Source organism: Castor canadensis, chromosome 12, assembly GCF_047511655.1.
Source record: "Castor canadensis chromosome 12, mCasCan1.hap1v2, whole genome shotgun sequence".
NCBI classification, from domain to species: Eukaryota; Metazoa; Chordata; class Mammalia; order Rodentia; family Castoridae; genus Castor; species Castor canadensis.
The window spans coordinates 61,891,526-61,917,555 of NC_133397.1; the positions used below are offsets into that span (position 1 = coordinate 61,891,526).

The 26,030-nt window shown below is 48.9% G+C and overlaps 1 protein-coding gene across 22 annotated transcripts in view; it reads left to right on the forward strand.

Annotated features, from left to right (window-relative positions):
• Positions 1–26,030, forward strand: part of Dysf (dysferlin) — a 204,423-nt gene that overhangs the window by 71,495 nt on the left and 106,898 nt on the right. For 13 of the 22 annotated variants that reach the window (XM_074049934.1, XM_074049942.1, XM_074049944.1 and 10 more), the window contains 12 exons: positions 253–335; positions 7,330–7,371; positions 8,913–9,028; positions 9,458–9,571; positions 10,886–11,063; positions 11,673–11,797; positions 13,779–13,885; positions 19,094–19,286; positions 21,227–21,382; positions 24,663–24,794; positions 24,877–25,043; positions 25,774–25,888. In XM_074049934.1, coding sequence (XP_073906035.1) covers positions 253–335; positions 7,330–7,371; positions 8,913–9,028; positions 9,458–9,571; positions 10,886–11,063; positions 11,673–11,797; positions 13,779–13,885; positions 19,094–19,286; positions 21,227–21,382; positions 24,663–24,794; positions 24,877–25,043; positions 25,774–25,888 — 1,528 coding nt within the window. The remainder of the gene's footprint in view (positions 1–252; positions 336–7,329; positions 7,372–8,912; positions 9,029–9,457; positions 9,572–10,885; positions 11,064–11,672; positions 11,798–13,778; positions 13,886–19,093; positions 19,287–21,226; positions 21,383–24,662; positions 24,795–24,876; positions 25,044–25,773; positions 25,889–26,030) is intronic. The other 9 variants (XM_074049940.1, XM_074049947.1, XM_074049949.1 and 6 more) reach the window with 1 other exon arrangement.

A 26,030-nucleotide genomic window follows, 5' to 3' on the forward strand; every position in this document is an offset into this window, starting at 1 on the left:
CTACAGAGAGCCAGGTTGGTGCCAGTGTTGGTTGGCTGTTATGATGCCTATGGCTGGTGAGATAGACTAGTTCCTTTTATAGGAGTCTTGAGCAAGCTTTCAGTCCAGTGTCTTTTTCCCTAGGCCTCAGCAACATACCCAGCATGAAGACTAGGGCCCCTGATGATATGTAACTGAAGCATTTCCTTCTTGGGTGGGCTGTGGGTCGCATCAGCTTCCCGTGTTCAGACCATCTCTGCCTTCTTGCTCTAGGGACCGTCTTACTCACAATGATATTGTGGCCACCACCTACCTGGGCATGTCGAAAATATCTGCCCCTGGAAGAGAAATAGAAGGTATGTTCTACCTGTGATCTGCTGTCCGGCCCAGCATGCTCTCCTCTGTCCCATCTCTATCTTTCTTACACCTCTAGGTTTTGGGATTTTTTTTTTTTTTTTTTTGGTGTGCTGCTGGGGATAGAATCCAGGGCCTTACACATGCTAGGCAAGTATTCTACCGCTGAGCGACATCCCAGCTCACACCTTTACTTTTGAAAATTTGCAGAAAAGGGAAGATTATAGCGCTCTTGTTACCCATTTTCCATGGAGAAGGTCTCTGACCACTAACAGAGATGGTTTGCAGACATTTAGGATACTTCACACGTGGATGGTGGGATATAACACTGAATGGTGCAAGGAAGAGAATTCACTTTTGCAGATAACATTGGTGGTTATAGACATACAACTACTGGGTTCCACATTGGCCAAGGGTACTCTAGGAGTTTCTATTTTGAAATAACTTTTATTGGTCTATTAACAAGCACTTCATTGTCATTTTGCAATATTTTAAATAAAGAGACAATCCGAAAGAAGAATATAAAATTTATCCATGAAATTACCCATAAGTCCACCACTCCAGACAAGAACTATTAACATTCTGAGACTTTTCTGTGTATGTATTTGCATGTCTATATATATAAATATGTACGTGAATATGTATGCATATACATAAAAAGTGAGTTGTTTTGAAAGTTGCTCTTTGTCACTTGGCAATATTACATAGATGTCTTTTCATGTGACTAAATTCTCTTCTAGGGTAGTGATTTTAAGTAAATAAGCATTTCATTGTGTGACAGTATCATAATCCATTTAGCGAGTGTTAAATATTTAAGTGTTTTCTGAATTTTGTACATTATAAATAACTAACTTCACAATGAACATTTTTGTAGCTGAATCTCATGCAATTTATGAGTTTCCTTTTTTTAAATTAAAATTTTTTTGTGCTGCTGAGTATTGAATCTAGGGCCTTGCACATGCTAGGCAAGTGCTCTACCCCTGAGCAATACCCCCAGCCTATGTGTTTCCTTTTGGATAAATGTCTATAAGTGGAGCTGCTGTGTCAGAGTTTAACATTTTCTGTCTATACCAAAGCTGCCATTCAAGAAGGCTCCAGTGACTCCCATAGGCTTCGCCTGCAGCAAACTCGTCAATACATGCTAAAGTAATAATATCAGAAAAGAACTTTGTGAACTTGATGGGTGAAAGTGGTACCTCACTGTTGTCTTAGTTTTCATTCATTAGTGTCTGGCAAATGGACCAGCATAAATTTTAAAATATTTTAAATTTATATGTAATATGTTTATGTACTTTATGGCCCGTATTTCTGATGGTCTGTTTCTTTTACTCATCGTCTTGTAAAAGTTCTATATGTCTATGAACACTAACTTTCCCTTGTCATGTATATGGTAAATAATTCTTGTCAGTTTTATATTAATAGTTTTTGACCTATGGATATCTTTTTTATGTAGCCAAATCTATTTAATATTTTCCTTAGTGAACAAGGCAGGGATCTAACATTACTTTTTTTTCAAACTTGTTTTTTGGTGCTACCAACTCTTCATTTTGAATAATCTGTTCCCTGTATTTGAAATGCTGCCTTTGTCACCTACTAAATTCCTAAGTGTGGCCTGTTTCTTGATTTTCTATTATCTTCAATTGGTATGTCTGCTTATTATTTCTTTGGTTTTGGTGTCTGGGTTATGCTGGCTCTGTAAAATTAATTGGAAAGATTTAAAGTTTTCTCAAACATCTGGAATAATTTATATAACATAAGAATATAGTCTTTTGAGGGTTTGAAATAATTCACCCATAAAACCATGTGGGCTGGGTGCCCTTTTTGAGTGGGTGTAGTAATAGCTCTTTTAAAACTTTTCAATTCCTCCTGTGATCATTGTTATTTTTAGTTTGTTACTTTTACTCTAGTCAATTTTGATAATTTATATTTCCTAGGAAAACACCCATTACATTGAGGTTTTAAAATTTATTTGCATAGTGCTTCGCAGAGTAACCTTTTATAATTCAAACAATTCTTTCTACCTGTAGTGCTTTCCTTTCCCTTATTTCAATTGTATTTGAATTTTCTTTCTTTTATTTTCTCAATTAGTTTTTTTTTAAATTCACTGGACTTCTCATTGCTGTACTTAGATTTATTTTACTATTTCCTTTTTAAACTTTCTAGCTAAACTCATGCTTCTTTTTAAAATTTCTTATTTAAATAATGAACACATCGTTTCTGCCTAACATGTATGTTTAAAAGATCTTTGGCAAATCCCTAGGTTTTATTTAACTATATTTTAATTTTTTCACATTTAAATATTTAATCTATTTTTAATTTGTTTTGTATATATTTGGAGACCAGTATGACTTGATTTCTATGTAGATAATTTTTTTCCTAACTTGATGCTGCTTTTATAAATTTATCTATATTTTTTTTCTTTTGTAATTTAGAAAATTCCAGTCATACAACACTGGATACAACAGGGATAAGTTCTGAGAAATGTTTTGTGAGGTGATTTTGTTTGAACATCATAGAGTATACTTGCACAAATGAAGACTGCTACGACATCACTAGGCTGTATAATTTTAAGGCACTACGCTTGTACAGACAGACAGTCCATCATTGACCAGAATGTCTTAAGGCGGCATCTAAGTGTACTTTGATCCATACAGGTTCAGGACTCTTTTTGTTGAATTTTATCTGACATGATGAATTCTTAAATTTGAGCAGGGGCATTTTTTTTTTATTCTAACGATGTGCCACGGACAACTGAAGACAGGTTGGGGTAGTGGTGAGACCTCCAGCTCTGGAGTCGGCCAACTTGGGTTCAATTCTGTTGTTTCTACTTTATAACCAAAGGAGTTGCTTCAGTCTCCTCTCCGTAAAATGGGGATTTATGGACCCCAGCTCCAATGGTTGTTTGTAGTGTTCCAGTGAGGTTATGAATGTAAAGTTCTTATAGTGTCTGATACATGATAAACTTTCAAGTAACATGGGATGTTTATTATCATTCTTGGCTTTTGGCATCACTAATCTGATTTTCTTTTCTACATCATTCTGCACAGTTCATTCCTTGTCAATTCTTCTTTCCCCTCTACCACTCCTTCTACATTGCCTTTTATCTTCTCTTTTCTTTCCCAGAAGTTTTGCTTTGGTTATAAAGGCTACATCTCCTTGAATGCTATTGAGGATACCAAACCATTTCCTGAAAAATTCAGATGAAAACTCTCCTGAATTTTATGGATGCTGTTTCCCTGTCCTGGTGGCACCCTGCCAGTCTTTTCAGCAAGATCCGTTCAGTGTGGTATCTTTCCATAGAGAGGGAATCTCTATTTGTCCATCTCTGCAGATCTTCAACTGCAGGCCAGGTTAATGGCTTTGTTCTGATAGACTCAGGAAAGTGGTCCCTTCTTTTAGATTCTCTGAGACATTAAAAAAAATTCATTATAGAAAGTTTTAAGTACCTACTGAGAATTATGCAGTGAACTCCTTAGGCACCCTCAGTGTCTCACTGATGTTAAAAAATCTGCTGTTCTGACCTCTTCATTGATACTTTGAATTGGTGGAATTCACAAAAAATAACCTGCCAGGAGACCTGCTGTCAAGGCTTCTCCTGCCCCAGCCTTTCCTTTCCTGCCCATGGGTACCATCTGGCTCAGGATGCTGGCCCTTTTGTGGCACTGGTCAGACAGATTCTGCAAAGGGCTATCTTGCAACAGGTAGAATGCTTTGAGATAGGGACATTGCTTCATGAGATCGGCGCAGAGGGTGTTCTGGCCACCTCCAAGGTCACACTCTTGGAATGGAAGGAAGCTTTTCAGTGTTTTGACTGGTACTACTCCTGTCTCTGAATCCTGGGACAAATACTGGCAGAGGCACAATGTGACATTTCTATTTTCTGACAGTTGCTGATCCATGAAGCTACACTTGTGTCTGTCATCAGCCACCTGCTGGAGAGTTTAGGTCCTCTTCCACCCCCATTCATCCTTCATCTTTTTCCATCTTTGTGACTATTTTAATGGAAATGTGAGAAAGGTGTTAACATGGCCACTAGATGGCACTCAAATCATAGGCAACCCAGGGTGCTTCAGGGAGGTAGTCAAAGGTAGGACCACCTCGCACAGATTGTTCTGGAAATAAATGAGAACATTCCTGCAACCAACTAACTGGGTTTTGAATATGTATTTAAATAGCTTGAACGATGTGCCAATAAGAGTTAAATGTATTGATCAAACGGGCTGTTCTTTAGGACAGCTCAGGTTCTCTGATATCCTTCCTGCAGAGGTGGGTCCCTTTCTGAGGCCCAAGTTTGTCTCTAGCCATGAAGGGTAGCACTTGCCTTGCTCTCGCTGAGCTTCTTCCACTTGTTCCGAAGGCCCCTCAGAACAAGTCTCCCCCACTGTTCTTTCAGCTCCTTTATGTTTTTCTCCTCACATGGTGCTCTAGCCCACATGTGCACAGCACCTTCCTTCCCCACTGCTCTCTAAACCTAAGCCACACTGAACTGTAAAAACCGTTCTTTCTCTACACTCCCCACCCTGCCCCCATGCCTTGGTATGGCCAGCAGTTTTTGTTTTTGTGCTCTTGTTTTTATTTCCAGGGAGGACAAGACCTAACCTCTTAAGCAGTTCTGCCCACAAGTTTGCCCGGGCACACTGAAGTGTTCCTTGGCCTCTGTGCATCAGCGCATTAAAGGGAGATTTTGGTTTTTTAAAAAGGAGTGCTCTCCTTAGAAGTGACTGTTCTTTCAAAAGGTAACAGGCAGATGAGACCTGTGAAAGCTACCTGGAATCTTTGATAAGTTTATATAAATGAAAATCAAGCTACACAAATAGCATTTGTATCCTATAGTTTTTTCCATGGCTGAGAAACCCAAAGTATGTCTTTTCCTTTGGAACATAGATGATGTTGATTTCCTGGCATTTTTGGTTTCTCCTCCTGCCTGGCACAGGCAGGCTATGTCAGGCAGCCAAACCCCATGGGCTGAGGAGTTTGGGAGAGGCAAAGAGGGCAGTTAGGGCTGACTTCAGGTAATGGCCTCAGCTTCTTCCAGGTGCACACGGGTCCCTGGGATTGTCTGTGGGCTGTAACTTGTGGCTCTGGGGGGGGTCACTTTAAGTTTCTCCAGGGGCGGGAGCTAAGCTTCACTACTCATGCTGCAGAATTGGGAGCATTCATCTGTGTCTTGGGGCTTCCACACTCCCAGATCCCTGGGCTCAGGGAAAGCACACTAAACACTATGTTTTGGCAGAAGGACGATGAGGACTAAATAGAGGCTTTGTCTTGTGTGGCTTCTCTACTCACCCTGCCCTTGACTTTATGAGCTGTCTGAAGACACAGGGATGAGAATGTGGGGCGAGCCACAGCATCTGGGGACCTATGGCCTGCCCTCAAGTTAGGAATTACTGGCTTAAGTTGTCAGCAGGGCCATGTCTTATTACACACTCCCAGTACCTAGTACTGTGCCTGGTTAGGCTTTCTGAACAAATGAATGAATGAATGAAAAGCAGTACACAGTCCTTTTTGGTCAAACGGCTGATGGCTGGGCACCAGTACGCAGTCAAGATTCAAAGTCAGGCTGTGGGTGGGAAGTCAGATTTGCTTTTGCAAGAAGTATGTGGGGATTGAAACTATGACCTTGGCCTCCTTAGCCTGTGATTCTGTCTGGGCCAGTTAGTAATCATTTGGAAGGAGCTTAAGGTGAAGTCTGTTTCCTTCCGGTGGTCCTTAACCACTGCTCTCCTCAGGACTGCAGCTGGACCCTTGTAGGTCATCTCTTGCTGAGACAGAATGCTCCTGTATAGTCAGGGACCTGGTTCTCTTACTGGTAAAAGCCAATTCTTGTGGATATAAAAATGACCATGGACTACAACCTATGTAGCCCCGACTTCTGCCAGCCAGCCTTCGTAGCTGAGGTCTGGCTGAAGAGGTCGGAGGGGCTGGCCCAGGGTCTCATCCTCCCTGTGTCTCTGGCCTTGCCTTACTCATTGAGCCCATCAGCACCTCCAAACTTCCACCCACATTCTTCTCTGCTCATTCTTCTTTCAAAACATTTTCTTGACTCTTGCTCCTAACTATAATGGTGGAGCTATGGGAAAATAGCAATAGGTTTTTGTCATTTTTTTTGGAAGACAGTAATAAGCAAAGGTGAGCAATGAATACAAATAATCTTCAAATTCGCTAACTCCATCCCCAGGCTTGGTCATGACCTCAGATATCATTGCACCTTGCTGGTTGGAAAAGGATGAAGGAAAGGTCAAAGTGTAAGGAGAGGCAGAAACAAGAGTGTAGAGAGGCAGACAAAGAAGACTGAGGTTGCCCACACTGCTGGGGTATCTTGTACCTGCCCAGAAATGAGTGGTAGGTATCAGGAGCCCAGAGAGTACCAGAATGCTTCCTTGCTTCTCTTATTTCTATATGCACTTTACCAATATTTAGAGCACAACAAGTGTGCAGAGCCCTCAGCTAGTGGAGAGCATTTGTTGCTGGGTTTCACTGGATGCAGCAGGTGCTAGAAGCCTGATCTGGGTGCCTGCAGTTGTGAAAATGCAACATGTTGTCTTCCCTAGCAGTACTAGAAATGGCCACTAGGTGGGGATGTTGTGCCTTGAAATGGCCACTGCTCATCCAGTTCAGTCCCAAGTGTTAACCTGCCTGTTGGGTTTGCAGCACTGGGTGTGCCTCCCTGCCCTTTTGTATTTCCCTCAAACTTTCTTTGTGTCTGTGCCTGTTTCCCTCACTTATCTGACTATAATGTAGAAAAGAATATTTTTTGTTATTTCTTAAATGCATTGAATCAGATTTTGGGTGACCTTGGTGCTGGGGGCTGTGTCTGACTGAGGCAGGAGTGGTGATGCCTTAGTTTGTGATAAATTTGAAGCTGGACTAGGGGTGGAGCCTTGGGCTCGGGAGCCATCATTCATCTGTCAGCTCTCCATCCATGCACCTGGTCATGTAACCATTCCTCCTTCTGCGTGTCCATTGTAACACCTTTTCCATTTCTTTATGCTTCAGAGGAGCCTGCAGGTGTGGTCAAGCCTCCACAAGCCACAGACCGTATGTTGTCACCTAGGGGATGGAAGGGATGGAGCCTTAGGAGAGGGTGCCAGAAGCAGGGGATTTCCTGATTTGCATGAGATGGGATCAAGATTCACCCCAGCCCCTGAGCTTACCTTTGTCAGTTTCCTGTCAGCTTCTGGTTGAATATCTAAGTCATTTGGAAGACCATAGGGGTAATTTTTTCCCACCCTCTCAGCCCCCTTCCTAAGCCTGCTGGTCTTGGGGAGATGCTGATAGGGGGGTTGGGACAGGATGGAGACCACAGGAGATGGGGGGGGAGAGCGTGAAGTGTCTTGGGGAGCCAGGAGGGAGCCAAGAGGAGTGGAAGACTCTTGAAGTGGAAATTCATGAAGTAAATTATAACCAATGTAATTTACTAATCATAAATGATTAGTAATGTCCACATGAGTTCCATCATCTGAGGCCTCCCCATTTTGTTCTCAAAGACTGAGCCCTATCTGTGCTGGGTCTGGAAAAGGGGGCATGTGAAAGAGTTCAGGGCACTCTTGACAGGCTCCTGCCCCATTGTCTCCCTCACCCATTGTCTCCGAGCAGCGACTCACAGTTCACACAGTGGGTCTGGACTAGTGCTTCTTTGCTGAGGCCCTTTATTGTGTGTTTGCTGTGGCCCGTACTGTATGGATAGGCCCATCCCAAATGGTCCTGACCTTGCTTCCCACCTTTGGCATTCTGGAAATGTCCCCCCCACCCACTCACTGCAAGAGACAACCTGGCTTTGCAGGGTTTTCAGAGTATGGCCAATTAAGTGCCACCCTGGGAAATGTAGCTGTGAGCTGGAAAATGACATTAACAAAAGAGAGCTTCTAAAAAGGATGGGAAGGATGCAGAGAAAAGATTTTTCCTCATCATTCATTCTATAATGTTCCTCCAATCTGCTCCATTAAAGCATCACTTTTTGCACAGTAGGCTGTGTGTGTCCTGGAATGAGTCAAGGCCATCAGAACATGGGAGCATATTCCTGGGGTTATAGTGTAAGGGAGGGACATCTAGTTGTAGCCCCTCCCTGACACCTGGGAGATGGCTTCTCTGGTCACCAGGCTCTGGGACCTCCTTTGTGCCTCCCCATGCCTGGGTGCTGATGGGTGGGCAGTCTGGAGAGTGCAGGCAGGGCTGGGTGGGGTCCAGAAGGCATGGGCAGGGGGCTGGGGGTGAGGCCTGAGCCCTAGCTTGTGTGCATGCTAGCTGAGTGCATGGGCTTTGATGTCATACCATTTGGGCATGCCACTTTGTTGTCGTGTGTTCCTTTGCATCTCTGAACCTCAGTTTCCTCATCTGTTAAATGAGACTAATAAAATAATAGAAATAGTAACGTCTCAGCAGTGTAGTGGTGAGGATTAAAGGAACACAATGACAATCATCACTAGTGTCATTATTGTTTATACATTTACAAGAGCTGTATCTAGTACATGTGGGAGAAATTGAGGGCCAGGGATGGGCTCAGGATTGAAGGTAGCTGGGTCAAACCCTAGAGAGCTCCACTGGGCAGCACCTCTGACCCCTACACTTGTGTCTTCCAGTGGACGACAACCTGGGCTTCCTCCCCACCTTCGGGCCTTGCTATGTGAACCTCTATGGTAGCCCCCGGGAGTTCACGGGTTTCCCAGACCCCTACACAGAGCTCAACACTGGCAAGGTGAGTTGCCAGATTACCCTATTTAGATGGTTCCCATGGGGCTGTCCCAATGTGGCCTTGCAGAATCCAGGCCTGGCTGAGACTCTGTGGGCCTGCTATGGAACCAGGCACCCACCCCTCAGAGCACCCTCCTTCTGCCTGGCCTCCTCCTGCCTCTTTCTTCCTTCATTTCCCAAAGCCTCTCTCTTAGCGCCACTTAGACCTTTTCACTATCTTGGTCCCCAAGATACCCAGGGCCCACTCTCTCAGGTTTCACCCTCTCAGGTTGGGCTGGAGTCATTTGGGTGGTGCAGCATGGCCTCTGAACTCTCTGAGTCATGAATTCCTCAACTGCAGAGTGATGGGTTAGCTCACCTTCTGGAATATAAACTGTGTTAGGGTCAAATTGTGCTCCTTTTCTTCCCCTTCTTTTTTGACCTCCCCTCCCAGGGAGAAGGTGTGGCTTACCGAGGCCGGCTTCTACTGTCCCTGGAGACCAAGCTGGTGGAGCACAGTGAGCAGAAGGTGGAGGACCTCCCTGCAGATGACATCCTCCGGGTGGAGGTGAGGGGCATTGCTTGGAGGGAAGTGTGTCCCTGTTGGGCATGGGAGCAAGATGGCCAAGTAGGTGTCATGCTGGAGAAAGGACACATCTCTGCCTCACATTCATTGTGACCTCACCTCTCTGGGTCTTGGCATTTTAGCTGCGAAATGGTAATAGTACAACATCTCTTCCTCAACACCTAGGGATGCTCAGAGGCTTAAAGGAGATAAATGAAAGTATTTTGAAAGTGTAGAGCTCAATGCAAAATGATATGCTATTTTATAATAATCATGTAAGAATAGCTATCTAGTAGGTCAACCAAACACTTGACCATGTGTCTGGCACCACTAGTGATGCTCTTTTTTTAAAATTCATTTATTTATATGTGCATACATTGTTTGGGCCATTTCTTCTTGATGTCACTGAATCTTCCCAGCACCCCATGAGGCGACTGTTGTTACTATCCCCATTTTACATATGAGGAACCGAGATGCAGATATATCAGAGTGGCAAATGGTAGAGCTACCCTTGTCTCAGGAACATTTAGACATGTAGTCTGATGGCCCTGGTTTGAGTCCTGGCTCTACTACTTATCAGTATCCATTTCCTTGTCTGTAAAGTGAATGTGACAATGATATTTACCTCATAAGATTGTTGAGAGAGGTAAATTAATGTATGCAGGAATCACTCATTAAGCATTAGCCATCATTACTATTTATATTCCTCTAAACCCAATTGCTTAATCTCTCTTCTCTGTGCCTTCCACGGAGGGAACTAACTATAAAATCACATTGGTTCAAATGAAGACATGTGATTGAGTGCCTATGATGTCCTGTCCTGTGTCCTAGGCCCAGAGGGGACAATGTGATCCATGCATCCTAAACACATGGCAGAAGTGACCTGTGCATACTGCCGAGCTGGCTGGTGTGTGGAGACCTGAGTGCCTGTGGGTGGGAGTTCTGGGCAGGAACTGGTGGTTCAGAGTTTTCAATTTCTCTGAATAGCAGAAGAGGCCTAGGCTGCCCTGAGGGGCACCGTGGAGACCCTGCTCTGCTGACATGGTGGGGCTGTTGCTGCTGGTTTGGATTAAGGAGCAACGTGACCTTGGAGCAGCAGATCTTATTAGGAAACATGGCCAAACACACACAGACCTGGAATGAGTTTGTTCAGTTAGTAACCAACTCTAGAGACAGCTTCTTTGTTGGACTATTTGCCACCCAGAAGCCCAGCTAGGAGTTCCTGGGTGCTGGTCATGACCAGGGCCAGCCAGATGTGTGACCCACCTCATCCACAAGTCTGACTTTGCTTCTCCTCATGATTTCTTCTGCCTGCAGAAGTACCTCCGGAGGCGCAAGTACTCTCTCTTTGCTGCCTTCTACTCGGCTTCCATGCTACAGGATGTGGACGATGCCATCCAGTTCGAGGTCAGCATCGGGAACTATGGGAACAAGTTCGACACAACCTGCCTGCCTCTGGCCTCCACCACCCAGTACAGCCGGGCAGTCTTTGATGGTGAGGCCAGAGGTGTTGCTCCTGGAGGGGACCCAGATCATAGAGCAGATGATCTAAATACTACCTCCTGTAGGAAGCTACTGGAGGTGTACTCAAAGCATCTGGTACTGGGGAAACTTTCTGGTGCACCCTCCCTGCTGTGCTCCCTGTACCTCCTCTCCCTATGTTCCTCCAGGTGGTGCCCCTTGCCAGTGCCACCAAATTAGGCTCCTGAAAGTGCTGTGGTCAGTACTGATCTTGACCTATTTTGGTCATTATGCCACATCTGTGAGCTCTGGTTTAGAGACATTGAGGGATGAAGGCTTGGATTTCCTGGGTCGTTCTAGCAATGTCTCTAATTCAGTGTGCTAAGGAACCCCAGGGAGAGCCTCAGCTGTCTGTCCATCCCATGAAGGGAGCTCTTGTACCTTGTATAGACACAAGAATACAGGTCATACCATTATGTGTCCTAAGGGGTTCTTAGAAGGAAAGGGGAGCAGGTGCCTGTCTCCCTCTATCCTTGGTCCCCTTCCCAGTTGCAGCCCTGAGTGACCAAGGGCCCTAGCTTTGCAGTACTGTGCCCCATTCGCCTTTGGCTCCTGCCCAGTACTCAGGTCTGTCTCCCCACAGGGTGCCACTACTACTACTTACCGTGGGGCAATGTGAAGCCGGTAGTGGTGCTGTCTTCCTACTGGGAGGACATCAGCCATAGGATTGAGAATCAGAACCAGCTGCTTAGGATCGCTGACCGGCTGGTGAGTGGAAACCTGTCCCAAACCTGTGTACATCTGTAGACCTGCCACCCACAGTGCACACTGATACGTGACTGCTCAGTGACCTTCATGGGCTGATGTCCTGTGTCCTGTCCTGCATGCTGGGTAGAAAAGGGAGTGAGAACAGTGTGTGTGTGTGTGTGTGTGTGTGTGTGTGTGTGTGTGTGTGTGTGTATGAGAGAGAGAGAGAGAGAGAAAGAGAGAGAGAGAGAGAGCAGGGTTGAGAGAGACTCAGCTGGACCATCAGGTCAGATTCCTTTTGACTCTTTGCATGCCTTTAAGGGTTCATGCTAGAAACTTCCATCTAGAAGCTAGAAAAGAGCAGCGAGCTGCCCCTGCCTCAGGAAGCCAGTGCAGTAAAGGAGACTATAGACAAGCTCGTTCACACTATACATGGCACAGGGCTCTCTTGACTTAGATCCAGGTGACACTTGGGGTACTGAGGGATAGTCATGGGATACAGAAGAGGGAGAGTAGCCAAGGAACATAAAGAAGGCATCATGGGGACAGCAAGGGAGTCTGTGTCCAGTGGGGGACACAGGAGGTGGGAACTCAGCAAGGCTGCCGTGGTAGGGTCCAGGGGAGGGTGCCGAGGCTCTGAAAGAGATGACCTTCTGGGGGGAATTGCAGGACTTCATCTACTAGGCTTTGGTGGCCTGTTGGATTTGGATAAAGGAAGGGCTATGAGAAGTGACTCTGGGGACTGGGAGCTGGGAAGCTGGGGAGAAAGTCAGAGTGTCAGAGAGTGGGTGTTGCATTGTGTTTGGGGAGAGGGGACTTCCAGGGACTTGCCTGCACAGGCAGGTCTGGCCAGGGAATGGAGGAGAGTCACAAGAAGGCAAAGGTGCAGAGACCAAGGGAGGTGGTAGGTCCAGGTGGTGGCTTCAGGCACTTCTGTGGTGTGGGGTGCAGGGTAGGGAGTGGAGGTTCCCTCCTGAGAAGCATAGCACATGGGAAGTGGGAAAGCAGGTGTGACCAGGCTGTTGGAACAAGCAAGGAGCAGAGTGAGGAAGGGGATTGGAAAGGCCTGGCCATGTGTGTGGATGAGCATGGTCCAAAGGAAAGATATGAAGGGAAGGAAAAGATTGGGGTCTTGGGAGTGGCTCAGGTGGAGACTCCAGTGGCCTGTAGCTTCCTCAAGCCTGAGAGCTCTGGGCAAGGGTAGGAGATCAGCAAACATCCAGAGAGGGAGAATTTGAGTCAGGACTGTGCAAGGGCAGACTGTCTTCTGGTTCAGCCATTGTCTCACAAGAGAGAGCAGGGACAGTGTTTTCTTTTTAGGTCTGTACTTAGACTGGCAATCCCACTATAGAGCACACATCACATGCTCAGGAAAGCTGATGGGTGGGGACACAGGTACCTGGGGACCAGGGGACAGTCTGGAGAATGGTTTTCATCTGCTCAGGGCTGAGGCCCACTGAGAGCTCTGGGAAAGTGCTCAGTGGAGGAAAAGGTCAGAGGCAGCCCAGCAAGAAAGCAGGCTTTGGGAGAAGGAACTTTATGTGACTGGAGGTGGGGTGGATGGCTCCTGGTGCAAGGCAAACGTGGTCTAACTCTGGCTGTGTGGTTAAGCCTGGAAAGGAGCTAGGTTCCAGGAGGGAAGTGACAGCAGGCTCAGAAAGGGCCACTTGCCTGTGGAAAATCAGACTCAGCGTGAAGGCAGCAGGCAAAGAGCAGGATACAGTCAGGTTCCGCTGAAGCCGAAACACAGCACACGGACTCCACATGTCCATGTGCGAGGCTGGAGTGCCAGGCTTGGGAATTTGGGTGTGGAAAGCCCTGGAAGCTTCTTGAACCAGGACAGAGCTGGTTGACTGGGTCTGGGCTGTGCCTTCTATGCTTTTTCTGTTCATTCCTTTTTGGTTCAGGGACTGGACTGCAGTGACAGGGGTGCGAGGTTAGGTGCAGGGTGTACCTTCCGTGCCTTGGTGACACTCCTGACCCCGGCCTGCTTGTTCCACAGGAAGCTGGCCTGGAGCAGGTCCACCTGGCCCTAAAGGCACAGTGCTCCACTGAGGACATTGGCTCCCTGGTGACTCAGCTGATGGATGAGCTCATCGCAGACTGCAGGTAGGGGGTACCTGGCACCCACGAGGCCACTTCTCCTGGCTCAGTTAGGCTGTTTTCCTGGGAGTGTTCATGTGTGGTGGTGAATGGCAGCATGTCTCCCAGCCATGCTTGGCCAGCAGTCCAGCCCGTGCGGAGTCCAAAGGTGGTGGAGCCAGTGCGGGAGTTGAAAAGGTGACATTTAAAGCAGGTCATAAATCTCCCCGAAGCAGGGGCAGCTGTGGGCCTGGAGCAGCTTGGCTCACCTGAATGGGGAGCATTGTGTCTCTGATCCCCGACCTCTTATTTCCCTGATGGAATCTCCAGGAGAAGCTGGCTGAGGGGGATGGGATGGTGCCCCTCTCTTCCCTCGAGGCCATGTCAGGGACCACAGTTGCTGTTTGGCCTTCTGTTGACATGCCTGATCATCAAATTCAGGAAAAGGGGGCCTCTGGGGTGATGGAGAATGGGGGTGCAGAGGTCCAGCAGAGAGGGCACATCTCAACGTCTTTTCCACTGCTCATGGTTCTGGGGAGCCACTCCAAAGGGAGCTTTGAACTTCAATGTGGCATAAGGAGTAACTACTTTACAATATCTAATAAACAAAGTGCTGGGACCTTAGGAAGAATTTAATAAACAGGAGCTAAAATTACTGTTAAAAGAAGAAATTTCAGAAGACTTAGGTACTGGCCTTCTTAGGCAGCTTCAATTCTGTGGCCCCCAGTTTCTTAGCTGGTAGATGGGCTAATGAGAATGAGTTGCCCTTCTGTTTTCTGTGGGGTTAAGTGTGAATATACGCAAATGTGTTCTGTGCCCTCTTCTGTGTCTCATCATTCCCTCCCTCAGCCAGGCTATAGAGAAATGCCTTCCTGCTGAGACATGAGGAACCATGTCGTCTGATGCAGTGTCTCTTCCAATCCTACAAAGCCCAGTTAGTAAGGAAGTGCATTTTCATCTAAGTGTTATCCCAAATGACAACCCCCTCTCCCCGCCGTGGTGGAATTTTAGACAGGTCAGTCATTTATTCCTGAAGCCTTGCAGACTCAGTGCCAGGCATATTGATGGATGCAACTTCAGCCCTCTAGTGGGGTGAAGGATGCAAAAATCCTGAATGTGAAATGTGTCGGGGAATTAAGAGGCATGGACTCCAGGAACTCAGAGTCCAACCAGTGGAATTCAGGGAAGCTCCCTGGAGGAGGGACAGCCCATGGGAACTTTGAGGGGGAACAGAGTTGGCTTTCAGAGAGCAGATTGCTCAGGCAGAGGGAGAGGAGCAGCTGATTCCCAGGGGGCAGACCTTAGGGGCTCCACCAAGCAGAGCTCAAGCCTGGGGCCTGTTGTAGGGCAATGCAACCCCTGGGTACAGATGCTCATTCTTGCTGCAGCGTGAGGGATGGACTGGTTGGTAGTGGTGGTGAGGTGACAAGAGCTAGGGGATCTGGTGTAGGGAAATTTGGGACAAAGATAAGGCAGTGATGCTAGGAAGGGTGGGAGCTGAGGGACACAGAGGGCATATGGACACATTTTAAGAGGTATTAGGACAACAGCATATTGTAGCAGGTGCTGCTCTAAAAATTTTATACATATTAACTAGTCATAGAGCTCTTATGAGCTAAGGAGTAGGTTTTACAGATGAGGAAACTGAACCATAGAGAGGTTGATTGATACACCCAGACTCACATGTCAAGTAAGTTGCTGTAATGCTCTATAACACACAGAACTTGACGGTGGATTAGAGGTGGGGGGCAAAGAAAGGTCCAGAATGATCCCATGGTTCTGGCCAGGGTAGCTGGATAGTCATTGGGGCCATTGTTTGAGGGGTTCTGCAGGAGGGGGAGCAGCATGGGAGAGGTGAGGTGTCAGAAGGCACCCGTGAGGAATCTGGCCCCATGGTCTGGAGGTGGGAAGACAAGTGGGGCTGGAAGGGCACACAGAGGCATTCCCAACTGTGGGGTGCACTCACAGGGCATTCCTGCACCCCAGGCCACACCTGTAGAGTGGTTGGCTGTGTCCGTCTGGCACTGTCTCCAGGGCAGTAGGCAGACAGAGTGGGTTTCCCGTGGCACTGCTCATGACTCATGTGTGGGGTGGACCTTGGCAGGTCTGTGGTGTCTGGAACATCAGAATGGGCAGGACTCGGTCCTGGTCTGCCCTTAGTGCCCTCCTCATTGTTCTGCTTGGAGGATTTGGCTAAAAACACTTCTGTCGAACCTGGTCCCTTGAGTCACTCCTGGCGCATTGGTTCCAGCTTGGGAGGGAGTTAGGTTCTCATCCTCTCTTGGGGAATGCAACAATGGCTCTCACATCAGGACAAATTCCTTTAGGAGCAGCCTTTGTCCTAGCTAGAGGGCTTCCTCTACCTCAGGTCTGATGCTGACCATCATCAAAGCTGACAAGCAAAGTGGCCAGGCACTGGGTCCCCAAGCCAGCAGGTCATGGTTGACCTAAGATGTTCACCTATTTTCCTAGCCAGCCCTGCCCACATCTCCAGCATCGGTGTCCCTCCTTCTGGCTCAGACCCCTTTTCTAGTTCATCTCCCCATTTACCCTGGGCCGGTGGCTTCTGCTCTGCTCTTACAGCCCAGTCCTCTCTGATCTATAGACTCATGGCCCCAGCTGCCTGCTGGACCTCTTGACTGTCCTGCTAGTCCAGCCTGGCTGTGCTTAGAGCTGCACATGCCCCACACAGACTTCATCACTTTCCCTCTTTCTATCTCCTCCTGGATCCACCATCCCCGTAGCTCACACTGGAAACCCCACAGCCAGCTCTGCCCTCCCTCTCTTCTCCACTCCCAGTCCTGTCAGCTTTCCTTTTCCATGTCTTTCCTTCCTCTCTAGTCCCCTTTAGCATCCCCCTGTCTGACTAAAATGTGCCTCCACTTCAGCCCTGCAGTGGCTCCCACTGCACTCTGGAGAAGTCTCAGCTCTTATCTTGGTGAGCAGACTTTTGTTTCCTACCACCTGCCTCATGGACCTGATCCCTTTGGATTCGCTGTGCTGGCTTGTCGGGCCCTTCCCATCACACAACCCGCCCCTTGCCTCTGAGCATTCAGTCCTGTGCATGTGCTGTTCCAACAGCCACAAAGCTCTTCCTGCTCTCTTGGGCCTGACTATCTCCTTCTGGCTGTGCAGGTGCAGCTTGGCTCTGAGGCTGCTCCAATGGGGGAATGTAGACTGCCTTTGTTTCTCCCAGAGAGAAAGCAGGTTGGGATCTCCTCTCTGGGCTCAGCTACCAGCTCAGCTCAGGTCCAGCGAGCTGTTCACAAGGAGTGAAATGAATGACTTGAAGCCAGTTTATCTTTCTGGGTGATTATCTCCCAACCTGTGATTGTCCCTGATACAGTCACCCACTTGGTCCCACAGGGGCAGGCAGCAACTTCATCAGTGTCCAGCTCTGTGTTCTCAGCCTGCACTGATCTCCGCAGGGGCTCATCCTCAATTTCCAAGTCAGCAGGGATCTGCAGGGCAGGTTGGAGGTGCAGCATCACCCAGTCTCTTCTGTCTCCCCTTCTATCTGGACCCCCTGTCTTGGGCTTGCCTGAGGTGGGAAAGAGCTGAGACATCTTGTTAGTGGCACTCACAGGTCCTGGGAAGTCTTGGCTGGACTCGTGGCCTCCATGAAAATCTCCCTTTGGTGGTCTGCATCGCGGTCCCCTCCCAGCTTCCCAACCAGGCCGGTCGCATAAATCACTCTGGTAGGCTGAGCTGGGCTCTCCCTGGCCCTCTCCACCCCGCCTCCCCGCCCTCAGGCCCGCTCAGCCTGGCTCGCAGGCAGCCCCAGCCCGGGGCTCCGGCCCAGGCCCCCCTCACCCACCGAGCGTGGCCTCAGCCTCCGCGAGCCAGCGGGCCGCCCGCTGCCGGCCTGGGGCAGCCTGTCCGCGGCACCCTTGGGGCAGTAAATATTATATTACTACAGGGTGTGCAGTACGTGACCTGAGACCAGCCCCGGGGCTTAAGTTTCCCCGAGATGGAGTTCGCGTACTGCTTCCCCCACCCTAAAAATTCAATTAAAAAAAATAACAGGAAAAATGCAGTGCGCCGAGGGCCTGCCAGAGTGGTGTATCTGGCGGCAGCGGTGCCGCTGCGCTCCGGCGGTAATTGGTTCTGCATAGCTCGGGGAAATTGGCAGAAAAATAAATCAGCCGGGAGCCGGGAGTCGAGACGCTGTGGGGAGGGGAGTGTGTGTGTGTGTGAGTGTGTGTGTGTGTGTGAGTGTGTGAGTGTGTGAGTGTGTGAGTGTGTGTGTTGGGGGGTGCTGGAATAGTGGGAGCAGATCTGACTGAGCAGCTTTGACTAATGTCCTGTTTGAGAGTCAATGGCTCGGCCAGGGGCGGGGTGGGGGCAGGGCGGCCCCCTTACACTCAGTCAGGGATGGTCAGGAGGGGTTCTATTGGGGGAAGGAGAGCATAGATGCCCCCACCCTGTCTTTCCTGACCCTTGTGCATGGACAGTCCCAGGGTTGGTATGGTGCGTAGCAGCTTCTCGAAGGTCTTTTAGGGAGCCCCTGTGGGAGGTGGGAGTGGGGGTGGAGGGTCAGAGTTCTTTGGCTCCAAATATGATTGAGTTTAAATTTAACTCCTCTCTTGGGGTTCAAGGCTGTGTTTGAGGGTTGTATGTACGCCCCCCCCTCTCTTTTCTGGGGGTTCTGGGAGGGGTGCTGTAGGGCCGCCCTGGGTGGATGCATCTGTATTACTGGCTGCTGGCCTCCCCACAGTGTCTGCAGTGGCTCCTCAGGGGGTCCATAAATTTCCCGTTGGAGAAAGTGCATACAACACAGAACAGATTTGTTTCGGTGTGGGGCAATTTAGCACTGGGCCTCTGCTCTAGGAAGGCACAGGAGGCAGGAGAGGGAGCCTTTGGGCCCTCTGAGAGCTTTCAGTCAGAAGGGGATACTGCAAGGGGAGGGGGATACTTATGCAGAAGAACTCATCAGACTGGAGACTGAGGGTGAGTCCTACAAAGGTGGCCCCAAAGTAAAAGGCTGAGGCTTCAGAGTGGGAAGCAAAAGAGCTACTGTGGTTGGAAAGACTTTCTGGAGGAAGTGGGATGGAGCCTGTCACACAGAGATTACTGTACCTGGAAATCAGGGTGGAGAAGGCACCTAGCAGGCCAGCTAAGGGTGTGAGGCCACACACACACTTGCATATGCTTGTGTGCACATACATGTGTGTGCCTGCACCTGTAGGTGTGCAGGGCCTCTGCTCATCAACACATTCCATTTGTCTCTTACAGCCAGCCCCTGAGTGGTGTCCATGAGACACCTTCTGCCACCCACCTGGACCAGTACTTGTTCCGGCTACGTACCCGCCACCTGAGCCAGATCACTGAGGCTGCTCTGGCCGTGAAGCTTGGTCAGAGTGAGCTCCCTGCTGCCCTGGAGCAGGCTGAGGACTGGCTCTTGCGTCTCCGTGCCCTGGCAGAAGAGGTAGTTAATCCTGAGGGCTGGCTTCCTTTCTCTGCCTTCCTGCTGCCTGGAAAATTGTAACTGGGAGGGACATAGGGAAAACTTGGAGGGAAAATTGAAACTGTTGGGACCATGATTCAACCCAGGATCCGTTAATGGATGACCCTGGGCAGGTGACTTAACCTCTCTGAGCCTCAATATCTCCATTTACAGAAGGAAGTAAGAGGATACAATAGGATATTGGATGTTATGGGGCCCAACACAGGGCCTGGTACATTATCAGTGCTCAATAAATGCCCCCAGCTCACTAAAGGATGTCAGAGCTAGTGCTGGGACCTGAGCCTAGAGTGCCTGGCTCCAGGTCCCATGCTGGGGCCTACTTTTCCTGGGACCTGACTCCTTCCTGCCTACCAGTACCTTTGTGCCTCAAGCCTGCCTCTCTCAAGCCCTGTGTTTCCTATTCTGCTGGATGCCTCTGCAGCCAGGGAAGCTACATTTGCTGTAACTCTGAACCTTATTGTATCTTGGAAATTGACAACAGTGTGTCTTACCTGTCCACCCCTCCCTAGTCTGTGAGGCTGGGTATACTTACCTCATTTCCCAGAAATCAAGCAGGCCACAGGGTTTGTTCAGAATGAGGAGAAATGTCTGCCCACAGGTCCTTGGCAGCTGCAGCTGCTATCCACTCTGACCAGAGACGTGGGGCCTCCAGGGAGGAGATGCAGGTGGTGAGGAAGGATGTCCATGGGAGGGTGCAGAGAAGGGTAGCTGGGAGGTGGCCTTTGGAGCAGCAGACTGTAGAGGGAGGTGGGAAAGGCCACTCAGGAAACGGTGATGGGCCTTGGATGCTCCCTGGACAGAGCTGCAGGTTTCTGGGACATACACTGTGTGGTTTAGCCATACACCAACCCATCAAAGAAGGAAGAACTGTCCCTCAGGCAGGTTACTGAATGCCTCTATAATCTTACCATTAGACTGACATTGTCCTCTTGGCACAGATTATAATATGACTGGGAAGAGGTAAGGCTGAATGGGGAGCAGGGTATTGCCTATAAGGGAACTGGAGAGCACCTCGCAAACGTGCCTGTGCATCAGAATCCCCAGCATTCCTGCCCCCCCCCCCAGGCCTGCTGCCTCTGGGGCCTTACTTTGAAAAGCCTGGGTACAATGGTGAGGAGCACATATCTGGAGTTTGGAAAACCTACGTTGGCTCCTTCCCTTTCTAAGCCTGTCAAGTGGGCTGCTGCAGGGATTCTGTGGGACGAGGCGTGCAATTTGTCAGTGAGAGCTCCAGGAGCGTGGGACTGGCAACAGGCCTGGGTGGAGATTTGCTCACCATCCTTGGAAGCAGGCAGCCCCTTCCCCAGCCAGCTTCTCTCCAAAGTGTGCAGCTGGGGCAGCTGCCACTCACTACTAGAGACCCGAGGGTCAGAGGTCTCGCTTTCTATCCTGGGCTGGCTTCCTCATTCAGAGCCCAGTGTCTCAAGCCCCCACAGTCCTGCTGTTAGCAAGAGGAGGACTAAAGGTCCTCTGGGAAAAATTCATTTTCCATGAGCTTGCTGTTGCTCCCGGGCAGAAGAAGGGGCTGATGTCTTAAGTGGAACAGTTACCCCTGGAAACATCTACCCCCATAGAGAAGACCTAAGAGTGATGCTCTGTGCTCCAGGTAGGAGGTCTCGTCCTAGAAACCTGTGCTCAGTTCAGTGAAGTTTGACAGGTTCTTCATATGAGCTTGGGGCAGCCTCATGCCATGTCCTTTGTGGGCTCAGAGCAGCTGCAGTCAGACTCCCACCCAACCTGGAAGGTCAAGAGGAGGGTCAGGGGTGGGTGGTGTAGGGGTGGAAGCTGGGAAGGCGAGGTCCTTGCGGCCTCTGAGTCAGAGGTCAGCTCATGGTGCCACTTTGAGGCATGGGCCTGGGCATGTATGTCACTGTCACCACCCTAACTGCCACTCTTTCTAGCCTCAGAACAGCCTGCCAGACATCGTCATCTGGATGCTGCAGGGAGACAAGCGTGTGGCTTACCAGCGGGTTCCTGCCCACGAAGTCCTCTTCTCCCGGCGGGGTGCCAACTTCTGTGGCAAGAATTGTGGGAAGCTGCAGACGATCTTTCTAAAAGTGAGTTTTCTTTTCTCGTAGGTCACAATCATTTTCTCAATACAAGGTCTTTCTTATAATTCTCCCAGTTTCCCTTTCTGTTCTGGGCCTATGGCAGAGTCATCAGATTCTGGTGTTGGAAGGAGAGAGATCTTTGGATAGAATAACTTTCTTTTTCCTCTGTTTCTCACAAAGTCCCCAGACCCCACACATACTGTCTAGAAGGTTAGTAAGTTGGAGCTCAAATCATGGAGCTAGAAATGAATGAGTAGTTTATGGCTCCAGGCTGTCTGCAAGGAGTGGGGGGATACCTTAGGCTGTGCTGTCCTCCAGGGCAGGTCCCTTGCAGGAAGGATTAACTGTCAGCTCTTAGCTTCTAACACTCCTGGCACAGACCAGGTCTCCATACCTGCATAAGTGCCCTGGAGCCTAGCTAGAGCCATGTTCAAGCTCCCTTGCTGGGATGACTGGGATGTGGAGCTCAGGATGAGTTGTGTCTGTGGTGTGGACCCCTAAGAGGTCTGGGAGCAAGTATACCCAGCCTATACCTCTTCTTCTCTTTCTCCTCTTCCTATACCCGTTCTTATTCCCTCTCTGTTTTTTCTTGGGAGTTGACCAACCTTGGAGTGGGTTGGTGGGGAAATGAGAGGGTGTTAGAGAGGGGTCCTCATTTTCCTCTCTGGGATATGAAGCCAGGGCTGCTTTGGTCAAGACTGTGGCTGATGACCAGAACACAGTTTGGGAAACCCTCCTTGTGCTATGGCTGCGCAGGCCCAAAGGGAGGGTCCTTCTGAAGATCACCATTTATTGTGCCTTGCTAAAGGCTGAGTAGCCAGGAAGCTGGCCTGTTCTTTACTCCTCCCTCTCTGCTCCCCACAGCTCTATGTTCAAGACCTCTCCAGTCTAAACTGTGTGTCTTCTGCCCAGCCTGGTCCATCTTACCAAAAGCCCTTTACTCCAACCTTCCCCTTCCATACATCTCTTCTCCCACCTCACCTCTTCTGGGAAGTGATTGTTGGCTAACCTTAGCCTTGAACCCTCTGAGTAGAGCCCTCTATTGACTGCTGGTGTATCTATGGGTATTTTGGTCAGCCATTGCATTGCCCTGAAATGGGTGGCAAGGACAGACTTCAGCTGGACAGCACGTATGGATGGGTTGCCAGGGCTGGCTGGAACTCTGTGTGGCCATGGGCAAGTGCCTAGCTTCTCTGAGCTGCCTCTTTTCTTCTCACCTGTGAAATGAGGATAAAGCTGCACACTTCACAGACTTTGAGGACTAACTTAGATAATACAGGTGATGGGTCTGGGATTAGGTATTCAACAGATATTAGTGTCTCTCCCTACTTCTCCCATCTTCTTTTGGGGAGCTCCTTTGCTTTATAAGTACCGTGACTGGAGGTCAACCCAAGGCCAGGAATGAGCAGGTATCTGCATGTAGGATCATTGGTACTTCAGAGAAGCCCAGAGGGGAAGATTGAGTGCATTCCTGTATGTGTGTGTGTGTGTGTGTGTGTGTGTGTGTGTGTGTGTGTTGACCCTCTTGCCTACTCACATGCCATTTGGGGCACTTCACTTGTCTGATCTTAACTTCGATTCCTGACCAAGAATCTTCCTCCTAAGCCAGCCTCTTATAGGGCAGAAAGATGAGGAAGTCAAGTAGTGGCCCTTTCTGAGCAAGGCTGGCCAGGAAGGCAGGGTGGTGGGAGCAGGGGTGGGGATACAGAGGCATGCCTGGTAGATGCACTGCAACGATTGAGCTTTGCCCCTGACCTCTTGGCCTTGCAGCCTCAGGAAAATGAAAACTTAAAAATTTCCCTGATTCCAAGCAAAAAAAAAAAAAGATGTCGAATTGTTTCTCGAAGTCTTCCCCACTGAGTTTATGAGCTCTGCCAGTAGCTCCTGAGCAAGCGCTACAAAAATGTTGGCAGCAAGTGGAGACCAAGAAAACATTGGTGTTTCTTAACTTAAACCAAAGTTGGAAAAAATGAGTACCAGCAGAAAGGGAGAGGAGCCCCAAACTAGACATTTCTTTATTTGCTGTTGCTATTTTGGGTTCGGCAGGCTGGCCCCAAGTGGGGGAGGGCAGGGAAAGAGCTGGAGTGGATGGGAAGGGGGGGTCAGGCATTCCTGCCATCTCCTGGGGGCTGGTGGCTTGGAGGGGAAAAGGCAGCTAACCACCCTGGGGAGAGGACAGCTGAAGTGAACAGCCATGGGGGGACATGCTCACAGAGGGTGTCACATGGAATTGGGGGTTCTGCAAGACTTCACTGAGGGTGAACCAAAAGAAGAGTGCTGGGAAATGGCCTGCGCCCTTTCCTGAGCCTCTTTTTTGCCTGGGCTCTCCCTCCAGGGATTTGTGCCCCCCTCTTACCTCAGCTCCTCTTTCCTGTTCTGAGCCCACATGAACTCCCTTCTCTCACTCTGCTCTCCAGGACATATTCTTATGAGCTCATGCACGTGAGCCTGGTATTTACAGTGTTATCGCCTCTAGGGGCCAGCATGTTATTCTAAGAGTGAAAAATGTCTCTTCCTCAGGCCATATCTGACGTTTGGTTTCAGTCAAATGGTGAAGCAATTGTAGGGAATAATTTTTTTATGTTGGGTTGTTGTGGTTATTCCATTTTGGCAAAGCTTCTGAAAGTTTCAGGATAAAAAGCAGTTGAAGAACAGTGAATAGTGGTTAGCACGCTGATAAGCACTTGAAAACACAGGGATATTAGATGATATACTAATGTCTAGCCAAAATATAAAATACTGAAAATGAAATAAAATGGTTTTAATTTCTTTATCTTCCAGATCTGTATCATTGTTTCTCCTTTAGGACAAATTCTAAATGGTGCTGTCCAATATGGTAGCCACACATAGCTATTTAAATTTAAATTAATTAAAAGAAAACTAAAAATTCAGTTCTTCAGTCACACTAGCCACATTTCAAATGCTCAGCAGCCACCTGGGGCTTGTGGCTACCATATTGGATAGTACAGATACAAACCATTTCCGTGGCTGCAGAGAACTCCATTGGACAGTGGGATTCTAAAAGAGGATGGACATGAGAATGTTGTCTAGCTCTAGATATTGCCTGTGGGGGTGGAGGGCTCCTGGGTGGGATGGTATGGTCTTCTTTGATGAGCAGGAGCCTTGGAAGGCAGGAGAGGTTTTCTTAATTACACACCTACTTCCATTGCATTCTGTGAAGTCCCCCAACAGGGCACACCTGACAGAGTGTGGGGCTGGTATTCCCAAGTCTGGACATTCTGATCCTGAAGGGGGCTGTGGGTTTCTGTGTTTCTCTGATACCCAGTATCCAATGGAGGGGGTACCTGGGGCCCGGATGCCAGCGCAGATACGAGTCAGGCTCTGGTTCGGGCTCTCTGTGGATGAGAAGGAGTTCAACCAGTTTGCCGAGGGGAAGCTCTCTGTATTTGCTGAAACTGTGAGTGCCCACCAACCTGCCTCTGCCCCTCAACCCTAGCTGCTCTGCTCCCACTCACTTCTCTTCCTTCCTCACTCCACAGTATGAAAATCAGACCAAGCTGGCCCTAGTTGGGAACTGGGGCACAACAGGCCTCACCTACCCCAAGTTTTCTGACATCACAGGAAAGATCAAGTTACCCAAGGATAGCTTTCGCCCTTCAACTGGCTGGGCCTGGGCAGGAGATTGGTTCGTGTGTCCGGAGAAGACGTGAGTTGTGGGCAGAGAGGGTTTGGGTGGCCAGGCCAAGCTGCCTACCAGGGCCACCTCTTCCACACCGTCCCTTTCTCTGAAACCCTCCGCTCCATCAATCCCTTTGACTATTCCTGAACTGTCACAGGAACTGCCACTTGGCTTTTCCCAGGACTGCAAGCATGCCTTTCTGTGAGGGCAGAAATTCCTTCATATTAAGCCTCCATTGGACTTTGTGCCCAATAGTGTGGCCTTATGCTCCCTGGTACCATGGACAAGGCCCTCACGCCCTGCACAAGAAATCCTTGGCAGCTCACATACTCTCCTGGGAGGTCCGTATTGTTCTCCTTCCACACTTGCCAGCTCTGCCTTTCTCTTCTCCCTTTTCCTGTTCAATCAACATTTAGCAACTTAAAAAAATTATTTTGAAGAAGTGAATTATATATAAAGTACTCGAATCTTAAGTGTACAGCTTGATAACATATTTCTATAATTATCTGTTGAACTTCAATTACCCACCAGGTTTCTCTTGGTCTCCTTTCTCTTTCTTTATCTCAGGCTATATGTTCTTTTCCCCATGACTGCCTCTATGTGTTCCTGAATCTTTCTTTTGGCTTCTTCCCTGGTCTCTGCACCCTTCCCTCCATCTCTCTCATAGCAAGTTGACATGTGCAGGTTGCCAAGGCCTTGGCGCGTTCTTGGGGGCAGGGGTGTTGTCAGCATGGCTCTGACTGGCCCTTTCCCACAGCCTGCTCCATGATGCTGATGCTGGTCACCTGAGCTTTGTGGAGGAGGTGTTTGAGAACCAGACCCGGCTCCCAGGAGGCCAGTGGATCTACATGAGTGATAACTATACTGATGTGGTAAGAGTGGTGCTCAAGGGGTGATAGGATCAACTTTCCCTGGAGTCATGGACATTTGGTCCCAAGGTTCAAAGAAGACTGGGGCATTTTGTTCCCTTCTCCTACCTGCTGATCTTCCTTGCTCTGGCTTCCAAAGGGATAG